Source organism: Saccoglossus kowalevskii, chromosome 6, assembly GCF_978046115.1.
Source record: "Saccoglossus kowalevskii chromosome 6, keSacKowa6.1, whole genome shotgun sequence".
NCBI lineage: Eukaryota > Metazoa > Hemichordata > Enteropneusta > Harrimaniidae > Saccoglossus > Saccoglossus kowalevskii.
The window spans coordinates 36,200,650-36,212,733 of NC_140646.1; the positions used below are offsets into that span (position 1 = coordinate 36,200,650).

Here is a 12,084-nt window from a genome sequence, read left to right on the forward strand (position 1 = left end):
GAAAAGAAGTATGTGTTTGTTACTCTGGTTCGTTACGAGAGAACTGGTTCATGCAATCGTAGTATTTCTAAATCGATAGGCAGAGACCAGCTGATATTTACCGGCGTGTACTTGAAAGTATGAACGTACTGCTCAGTTGGCCAAGCTTTTAACTTAGTAACCTCAGCTCTGAAAATTTCCCATATTCTATATACTCTTACATTGAGGAAATTGTGCCGGTTGACACTAGATCATTCTTCTGTGAAACATGATTTCATGTTGGTATAGCTAGGAAACTGTACAAAACGGTCCGTTTCAGTGTCATGTCATGAATTTGTTTTTGCGTATCTGTTGACCGACTTAATTAGCTGATTATTAGCGAAGTGCTGTGTTATGTCTGTCATCGTTTAGGTCTATTTGAAGTTTTGGACGGAACTTGGCTCAGTGATTTGGAACTAATTACCAGATAACCGCCGCTTTTTAGACTACTCATTCTGACAGTTTACATCCATAGTTATTAATGTAGTGAACGATTAATGAAAAGATATGATGTATTTAGTACTTAGTGTGATTGGCTTTATGATTGAAGTTTACGCCTTATAGTCTTTTTACTGTTTTGTAATTGGTTAGAGTTTTGAAAATGAATAAAGAGAGTTTGAGTTGGTCTTGAAGAGTACTCCACGATAGACGCAGTCCTGGGCAGTCGAGGGCAGTCCTGGAGAGACTTGGGGCGAGCCTTGACGCTGTCTAAGAGAGTCTTGGGTCAGCCTTGTGAGAGTCTTGGGGACTTTTCCCCAGGGCGCTGTGTCTTATAGAGTGCTCCAAAAGATCGACTAAGACGAGAGTTGAAACGTATTTCGTTGTGTGTGCCTTATTTGACTGTAAAGTTAAAGTGACTTTCCCGATCCCGTACCTCAAGGGGACGCGATAGAGAGACGAGACGAGATTCCCCCCTGACAAGTGTGGAGAACCCGAGAGAAGAGATTTTCCCCCTGATAGTCACACATCCTCCATAAATAGATTTACTGTGTTTGTGAGAGTCTACGGCGAGTTATGTTTGATCATTTGTTGGGTGCGCAGAAAAAAATCTTCAGCTAGAGAGACGTTCATTAGCCCTTTTCACTGTAGACTGGACGTTTGCTACAATGTTTATCATTGATGTCTGCTAACCGAAACATTTACAAGGCCAGCCACCGATTTTACCTAATTGTGATGTATATTTTCAGTATACTGTGACAGAAATCACATGGGTAGTAATGCTGAGCGCACGCTCGATACAAGTCATAACATTATTCGACATTATGTGCACCCTTATTTGTTCCACTAGTTAGTTCTTTTTTGTAGTGTGTGATTGACCTTATTAGGATTCTTAGATCAAGACAAAGTGAAATTCAGTGGCATGCTCGATTTTTTTTTATTTTTATTTTTTTTGGAATTGTAAGATTCCTTGTGAAAAGGCCCGCTAAACTCCAAAACACGAAGAAGAAATGTAGTGGTTTTCTACGTATCAACAGGCGTGTCACGAGTTTAGACATTTACGACTACCAGATTGTCTGATTGTGTGTGTTTGTGTGTTTTATTTAGAAAACCCATTATCATCATAATCAGAAGCACAAATCTGACTGTCTTTCGGTGTGATCAATTACGAGTTTATCTTGTCGCATATTTTTTCAGGTTTAATTATCTTTTTTGATGTCAGTGTCAGTATTTTTATCAATTTTAGTTTGCACAATAATTATTTTCCATTTTTGTTTCAGTACATCCAATACACCTACAAGTTTTTTATCGCATAGCATATAATACACACACACACATACCCAAAACACACACCCATACATACCTACATACATACATACACACACATACAAACATATATATGACTAAGAGACAATTTTTCATGCGAAGCTACATATGTTTAATGTGTACAAGCTACTATAATTGTGTTGCATCAAGATATGCACACTGTATTGGCAGAGTAAATTTAGCTTAGCTTTTATGTCAAGTACCGAGTCCGACGTCAACATTTTCTTTCCCTTTGTCTCACACATTCTTGAAACGCCTTTTTGTATCAGGGAGACCTCTTTTCTTTCTTTGTCTGACATTCTACCGACACATAGCCTCGTCCTCCCAATTTCCACAATCGTTATAAGTATTGCATATACTCCCAGCACGGATGCACGTTTCGCCGTCCGGACACATAGCATGAGACCCACCATCATAGCAATCACAGAAGTCATTCTCTTCGTCTTCCCCTCCAGGACAGTCATTTGTGCCGTCACATAGAGCATCGTACGAGATACAGGCTGTTATCTGTGTGGTTGGATCAACTGGGGGATGACAAGCGACTTCAGGGCAGCAAAACAAACCATTTTCATCACTCCCATCTGCACACTCAATGACGTCGTTACATTGAGCTCCGACGACGCATGTTCCATCATCGCATGCGAGTTGGTCACAGTATGGACCAGGGGCAGCCGTTGTACCACAAAGTATAGAATCTTCGTCATAACCATATGGACATTGTTCAGTACCATCACATACCTCTCCGTATGGAATTGTACTGCCATCCCAACAATCGAATTCAGTGCACTCCTCTTCATCTCCGCCAGAAGGGCAATCCTCGTAAAAATCACAGAAATATCCTTCATAAATAGAGTAATCATCACCAGGGCATATCGAATACTGGGCAGTTGTAGTCAGGACACAAGCTGATATACACAGTACAGCAAGGTACATCGCAGCGTTACAGTGTGGATTCATCTTCAACGATCTAAGTTGATGTGTTTGATGAGCCAAGCACAAATACCAGTATATTTTATAAGTACTCAGTGTCGACATTCATGCTTTTAGTAGAGGAAAACAAAATAATTTGATGCGTATTGTAACAGTAAAATTACAAGCAATTTCATCTCATGTTATAGGCGAGAGTAATTGACAACTTACTCGTATTGTTGTCCGGATGTTAACGATTCTCAGGTAATGGAAAATAGTACATGTTCTGACTGGCTAAACCCATTAAATACCATTATATCTGAGCTGTTTATCAGAAAAATGCCGATTACGCTCCCCATGGAGGACGAAAATGGGTTATAACCCGAGGGCACTTACATGGTTGAAGTATACGAGTATGCGCCACTAATTTGATGCTCATGTTTGACCTCCAATTTTAAGATTATTGGCGATCCGCTCCGCTAGGATTGCCCTTATAATCACTTTTGTCGTTTTGTGTGTGTGTGTGTGTGTCTGTGTGTGTACATTTCCAGTGTTCCAGTGTTCACGTATTATTTCTTCTGTGATTTTTTTGGCTTGGCCGATTTCGTTCAAACTTGGCAGGTAGGTCACACCTTAACCCTAGTTATAAGGAAATATCTGGAAAAATTTTTTGGCCCACTATTGCCATAGCAACAGCCAAAAAACTGATTTTTGGATAGCTTCGCGCCAAATGTATCTCCTCCTACAAATTTGGGATAAAATACTTCAAACATAGCTCATTCTACTCAGCTTGAGTGTGGGCACAAAGTTACCATTTGAATTTTTGATATCTGTTTTCATTACCGAGAAATTTGACCCCAAAGTTGGGGTAACTTTTCACCAGCAACGGCTCGGCTGGTTTTGTTCATACTTCACAGGTAGGTCGTGCCGTCACTAATTGGAAAAAAATCCTGGCCCACCACTGCCATTGCAACATCCAAAAACTGATTTTTGAATACTTTCGCCCCAAATGTATTACCTCCTACCAGTTTTGTACACAGTCAGCTGGCATCGGTGTCGCTGTCACGAAAATTGATGAATAAATTAATACACATAAAATATGAATCACGGGCTAATTCAATGGTCACCGAACACTCCACTACTAAACAATCTGTGGCAAGATAGTAGCGTACTGTATATTTGACCCAGATTTGACAAGCGTGGTAGTTTTTTGCGCGTGTCCGTAATAACGCGCACAAAGGATTGTGGGACAGAGTCCTTTATTTGCTGGCATTCTTGACTTTTGACTGCAGTTCTTTTTTTATATTTTAGAGTAAATGCTTCTGATATGCTCTTAGGTTGCTTAATATCCGTCTGAAATTCTGGACTGTGGTCATATTTTTCGATTAGGAGTCGTATATTTAAATTACTCACTGTGACTAGTGTTTTGCATTATGAAGTATATTGTTATGAAGGTCAACACACTGCAATTTAGGTAAATATTTACCATTTCGTTATTTCATTATTTCGCTTTCCAGCATTTCCGGGAAACGCTTCATTCTAAAAAATGCTATCGCAAAACGGTTGGAAATAATAAATGTAACAGCAGAATACGTCCTAGCACAGTCACTCTACTAGGAGAGAGTAACTGTGGTCCTAGTACTAAACTAAGTGACTTCTAAAGACTGAATGGTGTTTGCGAACTTCGTATTAGTTATAAACCGACGTCAGCTTCACGTTTATGTCACCATGGAAACAGCCAAAAAAACATGTTGCTTGTTTTTGAGCGGAGCGGATCGCCAACCAGCCTACCGGCTTGTTTGCCATGTTAGCCAAACTTACGCCATTTACTTGGTGAAACACGCCAATTTGCAACACATAGTTTTTGGAGTATTTGAAGGTTTCATAAAGTTTTTATAAACATTTTTGACTATTGAATATGATATGATTGAAAGATTTCCAGAGTCAATTAATGTTTTGTTTTTAGTTCCAATTTATATGTTAATTTGGGAGGCACATTTTAAAATCCTTATGAAACGGAAGTCGCGCAACCCACGTGCGTATAATTTGCACATGTTCGATAGAATTATATCTAATTCGGTAACATTTTGTAATTATAGATGAAGATCTTTCTACCTGGGCTAAGGAATAGCTCAAACCTTGTTAGGCTATCTGTAATTAACTAATGTGTATTCCTTCGAGTCGAACCTGGTATTTCTAAATTTCATAGTCATAAGAATAGACTTCTTGGTCCAGCAATTAGCATATTTGTCTTGCATACTGAGCTCGTGAGTTTGAATGTCTGCAGCTGCAGTTTTTCACTTTTTCTTTCCTTTATTTCAACATTCCAAGTTTGGGTGCTTAAGCAATAAGCTACACTAGCGGAATCTTGTAAATTTCCTCTATGATATGAATATCGATGTCGTATGCCCCTGTTGGTTCTGTTGTTACCAAGGATCTGAACATTATTCCATGTGATAATCTCCCAAAAATAATTGACGGAAGTTCAAAGAACCTATATATTATCTAGAGTCGCAATTCCAAATTTGCTATGGACTCGGTTGAGGGATATGTCAGACAGTGGCCTAAAAGAGAGTATGTGGGTGATATTTTATCAGAGTGGGTGAAGGCTATCATAAGTAAAGTATGTTGGCAAATCCAAAGACTTGAGTCACGCATCAGCAGATGATCACATTCTATATTTAAAGATGCATTCAATTGTCTGATCTCTATTATGTTGTTGTATGTTGTCCCCAACGAACGGGCCTTCCATTTATATAGTCATACTATTACGAGTACCTTATTAAAAAGTCATTCATGAATTATATAAACGTTTCTATCAAGCAAAGAAAGACTATAAATGTATAAATTATATATGGATATTGAAAATATTTTGAAAAGCTTTAAAATGTGACTTCCATTTACACTTTTTTCTACCTTGTATACAACTATATCACAAGATAACTTATACTTAAGCACATTATCCATCCTGCATCTTTCAATTAAAATTGTTCTAGTCACTCCAAATACATAATAAGTTTTACGTTTATACTTACTTGAAAAAGGCTGACGCCAAACCTTTCTACATTAAAGATGACATTATCAGTAAATTGGTATTTCAGGTTGACAACATATTTCTCGAGTTCGAAGGATATACATACTTCAACAAAGCACCAACATTCCTATGTGCTGCCTTGATGGGAAAAGCGGAATTTCTGTAGAATTTAGTTAAAAACAAACAGTACAAAGAAGACAAATCCCTTTATATTCAGGTATATTGATTATCTACTTTCCTTCAACATTCCTAAATTTAGTGTTTATATTGCAAAGATATATCCGGTTGACTTTGCGATAAAGGAGTCTACAGAATCTGATTATTCTGCTTCATACTTCATACATCATATAGATCTGTGCCTTGAATTGGATTCTAAGGATGTGCTGTCATTGTTTTATTTTTACTAAACTATTTAAAGATTTTGTAGAGAACTGCTAACCATAACATTTAAAAGTTTGTTGGTAGATACAATGATTGTAATAGTGGTTAAAAACAAATAACACTTTTACACAGATGATAGACGTCAAGTTTTAAACAGAAACTACTTAATAATGACTTAATGTATTGTAGTTTTTGTTTTGTTCAAACATCCAAATAGCACCCCGACGAAATTAAAAAAAAATATTGGACAAACATTTTCTTGTCACTACCTTAATCTCAACATCCCTCGTAGAATATATATACGTGTTGAAACAATTTTGAAAATTACATGATTGTACTCATTCTCGAATAGTTTGGCCAGTATTAAATGTTGGACATTTCCACTCCCAGTCAACGATACACACTTAAATTACCTGGGGTTATCAAATTAAAATCAGGATTATCCGTATATGATTTCAGTGTTACTATAGCATAATCGCGAAATCGGAGCAAACAGAAACATTGTGTCAAACAAAACGTTGCGTGTATTTTTTAAATATGTAATAGCTTGTGTTTTACATTGTAAATTTCAAAATTTGTTATTATACTCTCCATAGATTCATACTGTATAATTGAATCTCTATGCACTTGTTTTTTAACAAAACAGAGTTATATTTACCGGTCGATTTCAAGTCCTGACAGGAACATATGCGGCGTTGAACGCCGTATTTTCTAATTGCCCAATTTGGTTCATACATATGGCTGCCGGGTGATGTTAATAGGTGTGCAATCAAATCTCCTCGTCCTGAGTGATTGTAATTGTTAGCATCCGCGGAACATCGAATTAATTGCATGGTACAATGTTTAAAAGTTAAACACAAAGTTTGCTTTGAAATGCCGATAAATACCCTCTCAATTGGTGAATATGAGATACTACATTAATGTATCAGCTACAAACAACCATAGTATTTTTTCGTTTGAATGGTATACTGAAACGTTATAGTAAGCTTGAAGTTGTCAGAGTTCATAGCCAATAAAAGATAATATATACCTCTGATATGGACACACAAGAATGATACTACTAGTCGCTGCAATCAGTATACATGGCTATGGTTACCTGTAGCGCATTCAGAAGAAAGGAATCCTTAACATGGATGCATGTTCACATCATGCTTACTCAACAATTGTCAAGTAGTAAGAACTAATTTGTCAAAAGAAAATATTATTTCACACCTAATATCAAATTCAACATAAGGAGCAGTGCTTTAACAAATAGTAAACAAAATATGAAACAGAAATATGCTACGTATATGCACAACCTAAACTTCACGCGTTTTATGGCTACTTTCTTTTTATAAATATAATACAATGGAATAACAAACAAGTCTTGGTCAGTGTAGCAAGCATTTGTCGCACCTTCTACATCATCATCAATGATTACTGTGTTTGATAGCCAATCAGCCTAACCATATTTTAAACAGATTCACTGTCAAATGTAAAAATGAGGTTATGAATCAGAGAGCAATTAATATGTTCCTTAGCCATTGCTAATGTCGATTTTTAAACCTGAATTATATTTTGGAACAGATGCTAGTTATAATCCCAATGATAGATGAGCAATTCAACTCAAACAGAAGTGCTCTAAACAAGTCATGTATTGAATATGTCTATTACACTTATGATAAATCATTGAGTTGAAGCAAAAATCAGCCTATATATTTTTTATGTTCTTGAGGTAGGTGAGCTCGACGTTCACTCCAGGAAGCTGCGAGTACCTGCTCACACTTGTGCCTAAAAAAACGTTGATGTGATTGAACACTGCATTTAGCATGTACAATTTAAATTTAAAACTTGCCTTCAACAAGTGCAAATTGAAGCCCTACCAGCGATATTCAGAGTACCTATAAACACTGAAGGTTAAAGTAAGAAATCGCAACATTGCAAATTTTTGACTGGTGGATTGCATATTTCTATTGGAAATGATTGCATACTCCAAATTTACTTGCATGGTGAAATGCGCAACGATCACTACTAGTTTAAAAAAAATAGATATTGCAGTTTTATATTACGAGATATTCCTTAATATATGATTGCATAACATAATGTAAATGGAATTATTTATGTGTTGTGATTGAAAGTATTATTATTCTAATTTTGACACCATTGTCAGAGAACATAAAACACAACATTTGTTCATTCATGGTGAGCATATACATCTGGTTTCTGATCTGATCATCTGCCCATTGTTCATCAGGACAATAAAGAGTCCCATAATACATACATGCAGCAACTGCAATAAGATTTGTGGATAACTAACCAAAAACTAGCAAAAATCTCTAAATTCAGGGTATAACACAGTCATTCGCTAGCAAGACGCTTAGTGATTTGGAAGCTGAATGATTAAGCCGAATTGTTTTCGGTAACACTCTTCAGCCTGGCAGGACATAGAGTTATACTAAAACGATACGATTTAATCCGTGTGATCAATTTGCGGATATTTACTATATGGGAGCAGCAATCTTGAATACGAGTAATGAGTACCAAAATAGTTATCCAACTCAGGATCCAATCAGCGACGACCTTACAGTTAGATGACTTTTTCAGTTTCAAAAACCTCTAGAAAGTATTCTAGGTTCTTCGTGTAATTCGGTTTCGTAAGCAATTCGACCAAATTTTATCAGCGGTTGGCTTAATCTTGCCAAAATTGTTTGTTTGGCTGTGACAGTTTTCAGTGACAGTTGGTATTTTCCACAATTTTTCATTGTGTTTTGATTACATATTGCAGATATTGAAGAACTACTTTATTGGGAAGCAGCAATGAACATAACACTGCGAGTGTAAAACAAAATATTATTGCACAAAATTTGGTCACAAGAGTTAAAAACTAATGATGTAAATTCCGCTAGTGTGGCCAGGTGCACTTCTTGGGATTAGATGGAGGTATCTTCAGACACTGACCAAGTTTCTCACACCCAACAGGTGCCCAATTCTGCAATAAAGTAAAACAACTCTTGCACAACAATACCACACGTGTTTCACATGTGTGATTCCTGTGACACTCATCTGTACTACACATGTTCTACTGTGTTTCACCATGTACTAAGTAATTCCTGTGACACTCACCTGTACAGCTGTATCACACATGTTTAACTGTGGTTCACCAGGAACCAAATTTTTCCTGTGATCAGCAACAGCCTGAGAGATGGGTTGCATTGCTGCCTTATATTCAGCTTTTTTGGAGCTGAAAAATCATAAAAGAAATAAAATACATATTGTAATGTGGGAGATGTAAATTTGAAATCACTGCCAACTACTTATATTGAAAAATAAGGGTCTAATCAGCATATTCAAGCCTCCACTTAGAATTTGTAATGGTTCGATCCTTGGTTGCTTAGCAATGAGCAGGGCATCATAGGTAAAACCACTTGCATATCAGCTCGCTCCTTTTACTCTGCACAGGATGGCGATCACAAAATGTGCCTGGAGAGGTGTGATGGGCAATGAATTAATAAACAATGTAACATTCTAATGCAGCTTCTAGTTTATATCATCGCTATTATTATTATTTGGATATAGTTTGATATTGTCTAACAAACAAATATGAATACAAACAACGGAGTATCCTGTGCATAGTGCTAATTTTTTACAATACTATTTTATAGCTTCAAGAACAAGCATATGAAAAAAACACATACAAGGTTGTTATTTAAAATCCAAGCAACAATACCCAACTATAATCCAAACAATCAATGTCAAAAGGCAATATTTACAAATCCGAGAACACACAGGGGACACACAAACAAATAAACAACACACTGTCAAGTCGGTGAGAGAGATACATGGACCTCAAGGCACAAGCCAAGAGATAATGTCAGGTGTTTCGAAAAGAGTGAGCACATCCTGCTCCACATGTGGCACCAATGACTTTTTAGGTCATCCTCGTGCAAGACAATTGACATCCAGCGCTTCTATTACCATCTGTTTCATAGAAACATGATACTTGTCCGCCAGCTGATGATACTTGCCATAGAACTTTTTAAATGACAAGATCAGTCTTTCTCTTATAAACCCTTGACTTAATAGTTTAAAACAGAGAAGATGATGTCGTTGTAAAAAAATCAGAATACATACTACATGCTCTGCCATAACGGATAAGCTGAGATATGTAAACGTCATAAGCGGGGGAAACAGGTATATTGCTGTTAAGTGAACTAATATATGGATCGAGTCAGCCATCTTGAGTAGATATGAAATGAAAGTGTTGTGTTATTTCCAGTGTCCAGCTGCCTGTACATGGTATATAGTGACCCTGTGGAAAAACAACAAAGGTTTCCCGAAGACCGCAAATTGTGCATTTGTGTTGTATATGACTCCTGTAGTGTCTGCATTGTGTATGCAAACCTATTAATGATTTCCAGGTCACATCTAGACTATCTGGTGCAGCTGGCTAGCAATGTATGTTTCCCTTCAGCTTTGCAAATGAATAGTTTTGACTGAGCGAGCTAGATGACCTATGTGCAATGATAACAGTGCAAATGAGTGTGCACAGGGCAAAGGTGCCAGTTTGAAGATGAGGGTTTATATAACACAGCACTAGTATTACAGACACATCATTGTGTGGGATTGTCCATAACGGTGCATTGTGGGGTCGTCTCGTCACATGCTATTTTAGAGACTACAGGACTTACCCAAAACCGTGCTATCAGTGTCATTGATGTATAGATCAGTTTTCTGAATAGTGACAGAATCAGGAACAAGCAGCCTCTGGGCTGTTAACAATGTACATTTCAATTTGAGAACTGAAGGTATCATCAGAAAATGAACAAATCTAAAAGAGGTCTGCCCAAGATACATATATACTAAGTATCAAAGCAATAAGAATTGTATTGAAGAAGACGTTGGAAAAGTAAAAAGTTGACACAGACGCCGGACAATCACTCATATGATAAGCTCCGCTTGACAAAGTTGACAGCGGAGCTAGAAAGGGAGAGAATGCATAAACAGCTAGATTGTTTAAACTGATGGACATTGTGATCAATGCTAGACATGGAATGAAGTGTGTGTCACAAGTACCAGTATTTTGGTGGTAATTGCTGTAGCAAATAGATCGATCAACATTTCTAGCCAGAAATTGAGCAGTGCTGTGGTGATCTGTGATGAGATCTGCCACTCTCTGCCATCGAACCTGATCACAGAGTCTGACTTGTTGTCTACTCTGTAATTTCTATTCCTCTTGATATGCAACATTATGTTGAGAACACTAGAAAGAATCTTAACTGCAAGATTGCTGAGTGATAGTGACCGTGTATCTCTTATTGGGGTAGGTATTGTAACTTATTACTAGAATTACTCTGTCATTTAACCACTCCTCTCAGTTGATATATTTGACTAGTGATATAGAGCCCACCCAGTTACTGGCAAGATCAAGATGATTGGAGTATAATGACTTTGACTAACAGGGATGGGTCAGGGATGGCCACCAAACTATAGGTTTTCTGTAGCTGTTAAGAATACAAAAATTTCCGGATAGGGAACAACTAAAGGTGAGATCTGGTATGCAGTGTTGTACAAGCTTTTTACAGTTAACATTTTGTGCGAGGTGGTAGGTGTCAGTGTCTAATAGGTGTCTATTTCTCTACTTAAATATAGTAGACTATGGAGTCTAACTGAGATTGCTCATTGTTGAACAAACACTATTCCCTAAGTAACAGTGTGTACTGAAGGTTTTCTGTGATGCATGATGATAAAACCAGTTGTATATTTTCAGATGGGTGAAAATACCAATGGCATAAATTGCCTTGCACATCTTTGTAAACACCAACTGAGCAAAGCAGAGACAAATTGGAAGCACTTGCGAATGAAATCGTCCTGTATATTGCAAACCACAAACAATGTTTGATGTCTAAGTATATATAATGCATCCTTCACATTCAGATCCACCATTTAACACAAGATTTGCATAATACAAATAATTTGTGAGAACCACTGTTAAAATGTTT

The 12,084-nt window shown here is 37.1% G+C and overlaps 1 protein-coding gene across 1 annotated transcript in view; it reads right to left on the reverse strand.

Annotated features, from left to right (window-relative positions):
• Positions 1–8,869: 8,869 nt before the first annotated feature.
• The window catches only part of LOC144355127 (N-acetylgalactosamine-6-sulfatase-like), a 28,698-nt gene continuing 25,483 nt past the window's right edge, over positions 8,870–12,084 (reverse strand). Inside the window, exons 9-10 of the mRNA XM_085500475.1 lie at positions 9,209–9,326; positions 8,870–9,074 (exon numbers count right to left, since the gene is read on the reverse strand). Of these exons, the coding sequence (XP_085356601.1) occupies positions 8,988–9,074; positions 9,209–9,326 (205 nt within the window). The 3' untranslated portion in view covers positions 8,870–8,987. The remainder of the gene's footprint in view (positions 9,075–9,208; positions 9,327–12,084) is intronic.